The 11,161-nt window shown below is 45.7% G+C and overlaps 1 protein-coding gene across 1 annotated transcript; it reads left to right on the top strand.

Annotated features, from left to right (window-relative positions):
- Window positions 1–213: 213 nt before the first annotated feature.
- Window positions 214–10,790, top strand: mtmr1a (myotubularin related protein 1a; the record flags this gene model as incomplete). The annotated part of the gene is made up of 17 exons (XM_079215174.1): window positions 214–320; window positions 1,383–1,488; window positions 1,568–1,591; window positions 2,394–2,417; window positions 4,228–4,296; window positions 5,135–5,222; window positions 5,641–5,735; window positions 5,868–6,074; window positions 6,305–6,388; window positions 7,143–7,292; window positions 7,858–8,232; window positions 8,312–8,470; window positions 8,580–8,627; window positions 8,973–9,065; window positions 9,402–9,559; window positions 9,638–9,770; window positions 10,418–10,790. 17 exons carry the CDS (start codon window positions 214–216, stop codon window positions 10,577–10,579), a joined length of 2,082 nt encoding a protein of 693 aa, XP_079071300.1. The 3' UTR covers window positions 10,580–10,790.
- Window positions 10,791–11,161: the final 371 nt, after the last annotated feature.

Here is an 11,161-nt window from a genome sequence, read left to right as displayed (position 1 = left end):
GCGGGCAGGAGGAAGCACGAACAACCAAATGACAGGAAGCGTTCTCAGACACATCTACGGTGAGCCTCGAGCCCTGACGGAGCCAAACAAGCGCGCGCGCTGACGGCGGACATTGGAACTAAACCGAGGTGTAATTTGGTCCGCGTCCTCGCCTCGGAGGGACTCGCCCGCCTCCTCCCGTACTGACCTGGAGAGTAAACGGTTGTCTGGCAGATGGAGAAGCAGGCCGCAGCTGCCGGGGCGGCGGACGGAGCAGGGCCGAACAGAAAGCTCTGGGGCTCGCCGACATGCGGACCAGCCGCCGGTGACACACTGGACAGGTGAGTGGCTCCATATCACAAGTATATTTCATGCGTCGTCCATTCCCGTGTTGTGTTTTTTTTTGCTTTTCCCCAATATTTTATCCCGTGAAATATTACACAAAATATTTTCGTTCAAAATAACCGTGTAACGTATATGATTCGGCGTAGCTCCAATGGGTACTTTTTTTAATTTTTTTTTTACAGTTTTAACTTTTAGAACAACTTTTATAAGCAAAAGCTACACATATATTAGCGTATTTTTAACCGTAGTTTGGTGTGACGATAATTGACAGTACAGTAGCTTTGATAGTGTAGCTACAGGCTAAACTTGTACCTAAAGTACCACGAGAAGAAGGGCGACAGCTTAACAACACTGTAGTCTACCAGGGGGGCAGCAGGCAGGCAGGCAGGCAGGCAGGCAGGCAGACAGGCAGACAGGCAGGCAGGCAGGCAGACAGGCAGGCAGGCAGACAGGCAGACAGGCAGGCAGGCAGGCAGACAGGCAGGCAGACAGACAGACAGGCAGCTAGTAGCTAGTAACAGGACGAGCTAGTTCGAACGTTAGGAGCCACTAATGCAGACCACTAACGGGCGAACCGAGGCTCGCGCTCACTACAGATGCTTTGGTTACAGTTGAGTCTGGCCAAGAACTATGAAATGATCCATCTCTTTTTAATGAAGTGGTCATTTTTATTAAAATAATACATGTCAGTTGAATTGTTTTCCTGAATGCGAGATTTGGAAAAAAAGGACTGGACCAACCGCTTAGTTCAGTGCCCTCATATTAGTTTAGATTGTAATTTGACCCGGAATAAGATTTTTGTGAGTATAATATCAGCAAAATATATTAATAGTAACGCATTAAAAGCCTGCACACCCATAGTCCACTTACTACCCTGGACAGACAGGTCTAAAGACTGAGCTAAATATCATCTTTTAGTAACAAGGAATTTCAATATGATTTAATAAGAGGCCGTGTTGTAGAATTAAAGCGAGGGATGGTAATCCTTGTTGTTGTTATATTTCTTGTAATTCTCTTTTACAGCCATCAATAAATCAAAAGCTATGCCCCTCCTTCAGTCCAACAGGTTCTCATGTGGAGTGGTGTAAACAGCTGATAGCGGCCACCATCTCCAGTCAGATCGGAGTATCTTCAGTCCCATCTGACATCGCCAGGGACAACAAGGTAGCTAACACACACAAACCCACACACTCTTACTCTGCTGACAGTATTTCTCATCGGTGTGTGTTTTGTAACTTGATAGGCTAGGAGAAGACCAGATTTCATGGTAAGGCTGGCAGAAGTGTGTGTGTGTGTGTGTGTGTGTGTGTGTGTGTGTGTGTGTGTGTGTGTGTGTGTGTGTGTGTGTGTGTGTGTGTGTGTGTGTGCGCAGAGCTTTGTCTGTTAAGTGTGTATGTATGTACTGTGTCACAGCTGCTGTTGTTTAGACGAAGCTACTGCTGAGCTGCTGTGCAGTTTGTCTTCTCCCTGCTAGTTCAACATACCGGGTACCTTTCGGGTTTTCTCTCCTAACTAAACCTAAAACGGTTATTTTTGTAACCAGAGGTGGCGCCCCCGATGGCCATTAGAGAGAATGCAGCTTCATGGCACTTCCTTATTGGCTTTACCTTCCAGAACCAGAGGTTGCCACCTGGTTTGGAGTCTCTTGAGCTTTCTGCCTCCACCCCCAATACAATAGAGGTCAAAAGACTATAGCTTGTGTTGTTGACCCTTTTTTTTTAAAACAAGACAAAGTTTCACAAATAGTGCTCAGTGCCCTTTAGAGTTGTCACGTCTGTGGAATGAAGTCGGATACAGCGCTTCTGTTGCTTGTTGGGTTTTTAAACATACATTTGCTCCGCCGTCGTGCAGTTCACCTCGCAGCAGCTTCCGCTCGTTGCATTTGCTTTTGGCCGTTTGCACCGAACACGGGACACCTTCCCTTTGCTGTTGGACGATTTAAAGAGGAGATGCAATGCCTCGCAGTAAAAGTTACCTTCTGTCTGATATCGGAGCGTGAATGCCGTCGATTCCATTTCACATGAACTCCATTTGTTTTGTGTGTGTGTGTGTGTACTTGGTGTCTGCAGGTGTCCAAGAGGCTGACTCCCAGGGTAAGAGTTGTAGTCTCATCAGCTTGTCTTCTCTTGAAGACTGTACATTTCGCAGACGCACTAAACACCCAAAAGCCGAGCTCAGCTTTAGGCTGAAGCTTCCTTCTAACTGGTGTTTCCTTCTCGTTGAACGGAGGATGAAACGCACACGGAGATGGGAGTAAAGAAACAGTGTGCTTTGCTCCACTGATGCAAAGATCATATCATGTGTTAAATAATCTTCCGTGTGTGCATGTTCTGTTTCATGTAGCGTAAACAGGAAGTGATCGTGTGGCTGCAATCAGGTTGTCATGAGGTCGGAGGGGCTTCCTGATTTAGACCCACTGCACACTTCATCTCGGGGCAGATCCAGCTCAGTCTGCCTCCTTCTTCTTCCTCTTCCTCTGTACCTTTCTTCATGCTTTTTATACTTCCACCGCCCCTCCACACTCCATCCCTCTTCCAATGAGGTGTTCTGGGTACACAATAACACCACAAGTTCAGGGTGTTTATTCATCAGTGTTTCACTTTTTCAGTGTTTTTTTTTTCAACACTATTTTTCCATTTCTGTACTGCAATGTCTGTACTGTACGCGTTAACTCTTTTTTTTTTTTTTTTTTTTTTTTTTTTGCGCATTAGGAGGGGCCGCACGCAGGTGCTGCACTTTAAATCTCTCCCAGACGGAGTAGTTCATACCTGGGCATCTTGCGGCTCTCCCAGTCCGCCTTGCGTGAGGTCAAACAAAAAATAAATAAATAAGATGCACGCCATAAATGCAATACATTGGTACTGCTTTTACTCTGAAGGCGATTTGCGTATGCTTCCGCAGCCTCAGTCGGCTTGTTGCCAACAGACTGCAGCACGTATTGCTCTGTAGTTTCAGTCTCACAGGAGCCTCAAAGCTGCTGCTGAGATACCTGTCAGCTGTCCTTTACACCTCATTCAACCAGACTTCAGTGCACTCGTTCAAGCCAACACAGATTGGACTTTTCTCACTGAGTAAGAAACACTTAACTGAACAAGATCAAAAGCACTTTTTGCTTTTGTATGAAGTTAATCAATTGCTGGTCTTTCACATACATCTTTACGGTAAGCAACAAACTGAACATGACAAAAGGAGTGGCTTGTCCCTCACAGAGACCCTTACTACTGAACAGACTGTTTATGTTGTTCCCTGATGATAAAAGACAAATGTTTCTTCTTCAGCATGATATTACGCTGTTTTACATTAGAATAAACTTGCTGTTGCCCCAGAGTGCCTGTTATATTGTCCTGATAACATTACTTAAAATAAAAGCGCGCAATACACTAGTTTTTACTTCATTATTGAATTTGGTGCATAAAGCGATCCAGATTAATCGCAGAAAAATCATGCGATTAATCAGTTAAATTTTTTTCAACTTTGCCCAGCCCTAATATATATCATACCTGCAAACTCGTCACCTTTCGGCAAAATTCGCTGTTTTGAAATCAAAATATGCCATCCACGTGAATCACGTAGATCCGAAGAGTTTTTGGGAAGGGGGGGGGGGGGTTCAACTGGCCGCCGTTTCTGAGATTGGAGTGGGACACGGGAAAAAAACTGAGGTCGTGATCATCTTAGCAATAGAAGATCGAGTTCTAATGATGATGGACTCCAGCCCGCTCACGTGGATTACATCATTACGTGGACACAGAATTCTGTATGTTTTTGGTGTGTGTTCTGAGCTCGACACACTCAGCCCAGCAGAGCGAGGGGAATGACGTAATAACATTTAGACGTGTAGAACTATGTCTATTTACTGTGTGATGTCTCTCTCTCTCTCTCACTTTCTCCATGCTGGCTCTCCAGCAAGATTCACATGATGAAGGGCTTTGTTACCATGGAGATAGTGATTCTGAGCATCCTACCAATGCTCTGGCAAGTCTCTCTTTCTCTTGCTCTCTCTGTCTGTCTGTCTGCCCTTCCTCCTCCTCCTCCTCACTCTGTCCTGGTCTGCATGCCTCGTTGCCTCCTTCGGTCTCAGATCCCTTCAGCGCCGCTGTCCTGAGGAAGTGACGACAGAATAACACACGTGACAGACAAGTTTGGGTCTGAGAAAGAAGCTGTTGATTTGCATTGTGGGAAGTGTAGGATCAAGGCTTTTGGAGCTCGGCCCACACGAGGGACTAAAAGTCAGGCTATCTCTCTGCCAGTGTTACAACTAATTTGTTTATTTACTGATTCTGAACTTCCTTCTCTGTTGCCTAATTTCTAACATCCCTTTTAATATTTTTGAAATACCCCTTTAATATTTTTGCAATATCCCATTCATATTTCTCTGTCATCAGTGTTGTATCTGTGCATTGTGATTTGTATCCATATTTACAGAAGTTTTCATTTCTATCGTTAGAAAATAATAATAAGCGACACGCTCATAACTCTAATTTATTTTCACTAATTAAGATCAAATTACAACAAACTGCCTCCTTAAAATTATATTTCATCCTAAAGAAGGCAGTTTGATTTTTTTTTTAAGCAGTAAATACACAAATCTCCCACGATGCACCGCTGCTGGACAGACTTTGAGTCGCTAACAGTGAAGAGCATGCTGTTATGCCTGAGCGTTCGGTTAGCTTGTGCGTGATGTCGTCTAAACACTCGTAGAGAGAACCGCCCGTCTTAGCCGTTTGCTACACGTTCAGTAAGAGCCTGTTTGGTGTCAGTGGTGCAGGTCTAGCCTGTTGTGGTCCCACTGACCGGTCCGTGTTCTGTGCAGAACCTCCCAGCTCTGAGATACGGGGAGCAGGCCACGATGTTCCAGAACCAGGTTCCTCTGCTCCCAGGAGAGACGGTCCAGACCACAGGTGAGTTCCTCCCCCGTCCATCAACCCGGTGTTACGAGAGCCAAAGAGGAAGCCTGATCTAAAACGTTTTCTCTGTTTAGCACTTAGAGGTGCTACATTCTATATTCTGAGCATTAATGCTAGCTGCTGGCTCAAACGTCGCCATGTTGAGAGCCTCATGGAGTCAATGGATATGCTCTGAATTCCACATTGAGCACCAATAAGAACAGGATGTTATTTCTAAAAGGTTTTTCACAGATTCAAAACATTTTAATTTATGGAAAGTCAGGAGGGAAAACTGTTCAGACTAAGAAAATGAATCGCGCCAGGGTTTCCGGAGTGAGTTCATATTCATCATGTAGTGCAATGTATATGTGATTCTTTTCTTACCTCCCCATAAATCAATACCTTTTGTGTTTCCTTGTGTGCTGACATGCAGTCAAGGATGTGATGTACATCTGTCCGTTCAGTGGTCTGGTTAATGGAACGCTGACCATCACGGACTACAAGCTCTACTTCACCAGCGTGGAACGGGTACTTCACATCCATTTAGTGTGTGTGTGTGTGTGTGTGTGTGTGTGTGTGTGTGTGTGTGTGTGTGTGTGTCTGTCTTTGCGGCTGTGTGTCTTTGCGGCTGTGTGTTAATGTCCATCTGTGCACATCCAGGAGTCTCCGTTCGTCCTCGACGTGAACCTGGGGGTCATCAGCAGACTGGAGACCATCAGTGTCCCCAACCAAGGAGGGAACACCAAAGGCCTGGAGCTGGTCTGCAAGGACATGAGGAGTCCCAGGTTCGCCTACAAGGCGGAGGAGGGCCATCCGGACGTGGTGGAGCTGCTGGCCAAGCTCGCCTTCCCTCTTTCCCACAGCCTGGTCAGTCTCACCACACACAGTTGGTAGTATTCACCGGCGGGATGCCAGTGAGGGATCGTGTCATTGTTTTATCATTTTTAACTTTTCGTTGAAACAAAATAGGCGACTTGACGACATCAATTAGGTTTTGATGGAAACGGGTTATTACTATTTGAAACTATTGTCCTGACTATTTGAAATTAATAATCAATAAATGACTTGATAATGAATAACGTGTCGCTCTCTTTCAGCGCCTGTTTGCCTTCCTGTACAAGGAGCAGTTCCCCGTGGACGGCTGGAAGGTGTACGACCCAACGGCAGAGTACAGACGTCTGGTAACTGCACACCAGCTGTCGCATCCACCCCTCACCTTCTATACACTTGAATGACTCTATCAGCACACCAACAGTCATGACAAATCAGTCACGGCCAATGAAACTCATCACTTCCTGCTGGATTTTCACATTTAAAGCTGACGACAGGCAGGGATTAAGCCACCAGGAATACTTTTAACTTTAAATTTCTGCGCAGGAGGTGCTGAGTTTGATTGGCAGTAGCTTAATAAAGGGAGGGTTCAGGTGGTCTGAAGTACTTTTCCATAGTCTGTGTATTACTACAGTAGATGTAGGAACAGACGGGAGCAAATGAATGTGCTGCTGTGTTTAGGTGGTTCCTATATTTAGAATATTTCCCGACAGGAGATTGAGTTTAAAGTGAAATTTATCCATACCGTTTTTTTGTGTTTTAATTGTTTGAGTCTAGTGGCTTTGAAGAGATTCTACATACGTTTCTCGTCCAGTTGCAAAGGACTGTGTGACATCTGAATACACTGACTATAGAGGAGTACCTAGTTCAACCCCGTTTCAAAATATCCAAACTATCCTTCAACAGTGAAGGAAAAACTACAAAAATGGAAGCGGCTGGAAATGAATAGTGAAGGAAATGTTTGTGTGTAGCGATGACGGTACACCCTCATACTAAGTGATATAAATGTACCGCACACCAAGCCTCTGGTTCCACAGGAAAGCCTGCATGGTAGTACTGTACTCTGTCTGACAAGTTCCTCCCTGTTCTCCGTGTGTTGGGCAGGGCCTCCCCAACGAGAGCTGGGCCATCAGTAAGCTGAACAGCAGCTATGAGCTGTGTGACACCTATCCCTCCATCCTGGTCATCCCCACCCACATCACAGAGGACGACGTCAGACGGGTGGCTATGTTCAGAGCCAAGCACCGCATACCGGTACGTCGGAGAAGCCCATACTAACAATAATAATATATACATATAATAATGGTAATAATACACTTAATTTGTAGAGCACATTCCATTCAAGAAAATGGATTCAGAAAAGAACATAAAAATAGGGATGAATAAGATGATAAAATCAAACGCACTTGATGAAGTAAGATTTAAAAAAAGTGTGTATCAAAAGTGTAATTGATAGAATGCATCATATAAAACCTGCATAATAACAATGATATTCAAATCGGTACCCATATTTGCAGCAGTATTTTACAGTAGTAGCAGCCCATTTATTCCTACTGGAGACCTTTATCTTATCTCTTAAAACAGCCGGTCAGTTTTTGGCAAGCATTACTCAAACAGGAGGTAATGCTGAATTAGTTTGGGACTATTTTCAGCGGCAGATGAATCCACATTGGATGCTCTCGTGGGTATGTGTGGCAGCAGCACGGTGTGAGTGGTCTAGAGTCAAAGTAAACGACGTTGGTGTGTTGATGAAGGGACATGTCGCCCAGGGCAACAGTGTTTCCTCCCGGTCCTGAACCGGCGCCTGCTCTCCCTGCAGGTCCTATCCTGGATCCACCCGGAGACCCAGGCCACCATTGTGCGCTGCAGCCAGCCGCTGGTCGGACCGACGGACCGCCGCTGCAAAGAGGACGAGCGCTTCCTCCAAATCATCATGGATGCCAACGCCCAGTCCCACAAGCTCACCATCTTCGACGCCCGGCAGAGCAGCGTCGCAGTCACCAACAAGGCGAAGGACGGCGGGTACGAGAGCGAGAGCTTCTACCCGAACGTGGAGCTGAACTTCCTGGAGATCCCCAACATCCATGTGATGAGGGAGTCTCTGAGGAAGATGAAGGACGTGGTTTACCCCACCATCGACGAAGCCCACTGGCACTCCGCCATCGACCAGACGCACTGGCTGGAGTACATCCGGGTAACTTGGCACACAGACCGGTTGTTTCTTCATCGCAGTGGAAGTATTTTTTTTCAACCATACCGTGTGTGTGTGTTAGCTGTTATTAGCAGGAGCAGCTAAGATGGTCGACAAGCTGGAGTCGGGGAAGACGTCGGTGGTGGTGCACTGCAGCGACGGCTGGGACCGGACCGCTCAGCTCACCTCTCTGGCCATGCTGATGCTGGACAGCCACTACCGCACGCTGCGAGGGTTCCAGGTCACACCAAGGCTGCAGTGCAGTGATCAGTTCAGAGGTCTTCCTCCCTGCAGCGTGATGACCCTCTCTCTCTCTCTCTCTCTCTCTCTCTCTGTGTGTGTGTCTGCAGGTCCTGGTGGAGAAGGAGTGGGTCAGCTTTGGTCACAAGTTTGCCGCCGTAAGGAACATTGTGTTTTCATCAAAAAACAAATCTACGAAACATTTTTCTGTGGCGTGACAAACTGGGAACACGTTGGTTCTTTTTTACAGAGACTTTTAATTAATTAACTAGAGATAAATGCCCAGAATGTACACATGATGATGTCGGAAAATTTGATTTTTTTATTGACTTTTGAAGCCAACCACAAATCAAAAACGGCGTCAAAACATGTCATTCAAGTATTAACATGTGTGCATTTACAACAGAAAAGAGACAACTTGTGTTCCACATTGTGACCCGTCACGGTACTTGTTCCACACATCAAGATGCCGTGTCTATTCAAAGTTCTGCTTTCTGCCGCAGCGCGTTGGCCACGGCGACGAGAACCACGCCAACTCGGAGCGCTCGCCTCTCTTCGTCCAATTCATCGACTGCGTCTGGCAGATGACCCGACAGGTAACGCACAGGAAGTTAAGAGGGAGAACCCAGAGATCAGGTCTGCAAAGGGTTCTGCTCTGCTCTCAGAGGGCAAGGTGACATCTGCTCAGAGACACACTTAGGAAAGGAAGTGAGATGCTGTCTGCTCAGAGACAAGGCAGGTAAGAAAGGAAGTGAGATGATGTCTGCTCAGAGACAAGGCAGGTAGGAAAGGAAGTGAGATGCTGGCTGCTCAGAGACAAGGCAGTTAGGAAAGGAAGTGAAAGGTTCAAGAGAAGCGAGAGTTTATAAAAACAAGTCTATGTATGTCGATATCCGACGTGCTCATTTTGACTTCTGTGCCTCCGACTGCAGTTCCCAGCAGCCTTTGAGTTCAACGAGCTGTTCCTGATCACGGTGCTGGACCACCTCTACAGCTGTCTGTTCGGCACCTTCCTGTATAGCAGCGAACAGGAGAGGGCGGCTAAGGAGGTGCAGACTGACACCGTGTCCCTGTGGTCCTACGTGAACAGGTAAGGTACTGGCCACCTTGATACGCGTGAGAGCGGTAGGAGTCACGATCTTGACTGTTCCAATGTCCCCCCCTCCAGCCAGCCGGAGGACTTCACCAACCCCTTCTACGTGGACTATGAGCACCACGTTCTGTGTCCGCTGGTTTCCTCCAGACATCTGGAACTGTGGACGGGCTACTACGCCCGCTGGAATCCGCGCATGAGACCACAGGTACGCAGATCGTTCAGACCATGAAGGAAACAAATGTCCCTGTGGGCCAAATGCATGCTACTCTCCTGGATCCCACTAGGGGGTAGTGCTGCTGTGTTATAGAGCACTGCCATGTTTGAAGATCAATGTTGTGCTCATCATTGACATCACAGACTGTGACACAATAAAAAAAAATGTAATTTGCCAATTATTTATTGATCTGCTGATTTTATTTTGGTAATCAAAAATGGTCTTGGGTTTATAAAATGTCATAAAATAGTATAAAAAAAAAAATCTTCAAATGCTTTGTCTGAACTCCAAAGATGTTCAACGTATTGTCAGACGGAGAAAACACATCACGTATTCACAGTTAAATTACTGCAACCAGTTATTTTAGTTTTATAAAAAAATGAATAATGTATAATCAAAATAGTTGCCAATTAATATTTCTTTAATAGATTCATTGTTTCACTTCTAAATGTAATACTTTAATTGATACAATTACAACTTTATACTGTAATTGATACAATTACAACTTTATGCTACACACACACACACACACACACACACACACACACACACACACACATTCCTATCTGTCATAGAGAGCCCATAAGGTTCTGGTCCTGGCTGTGTGGTCCCCTATAACCAGTCTGTTCCTGTTCCAGGTGCCGGTGCACCAGACGCTGAAGGAGCTGCTGTTCTTGAGAGCAGAGCTCCAGAGGAGGGTGGAGGACCTACAGAGAGAGGCCACCTCCCGATCCTCGTCCTCCTTCTCCGAACACTCCCCTTCACACACCGCGGGAATGCCTCTGCACTCTGCTGTCTGACTGACACACACACACACACACACACACACACACACACACACACACACACACACACACACACACACACACACACACACACACATACATGAATGCATGTTTTAGCCCAGTTTCTACAAATACAGATGTTTACAATGGGAAGGAGGCTTTTACAAAGAGATTTTATAATAATATTCTTAAATACACTTTTTGCAAAGTAGAGTGACCTTCTGGAGGTGGGTTTAAAGTAAATTAAAAAAAAAGAAAAATTTAAAAAAGTATTAAAAATGTACAGAGCCCCTAAAAGACAACGGGGACCAAAAAAGATAGATGTGTGGAAAACGGGAAAAACGTTAGCGTACTTTGCCCCATGCTACCTGCACTAGCTTATAACTATGAGGCACTGAATCTGATACATTTAGTGTTTATCTGTTTATCAGACTACAAATGTGACAACAGTTGGCTAGCTAGCTTTGTGGTTGTTTGTGGTTCATGGCCCCGTATCTCTATTTTCCAGCTACTCTAGCTGTCCCTCAAACGTTTCTCGGGAGAACACCAAAGTCTTTTTCCGACTAGAAACTAGCCTGACATAAAGCCTGTGCTTAT

Source organism: Taurulus bubalis (genome assembly GCF_910589615.1).
Source record: "Taurulus bubalis genome assembly, chromosome: 3".
NCBI classification, from domain to species: domain Eukaryota; kingdom Metazoa; phylum Chordata; class Actinopteri; order Perciformes; family Cottidae; genus Taurulus; species Taurulus bubalis.
Note: the sequence above shows the minus strand (reverse complement) of the source record. Positions and strands in the feature narration are given on the sequence as shown.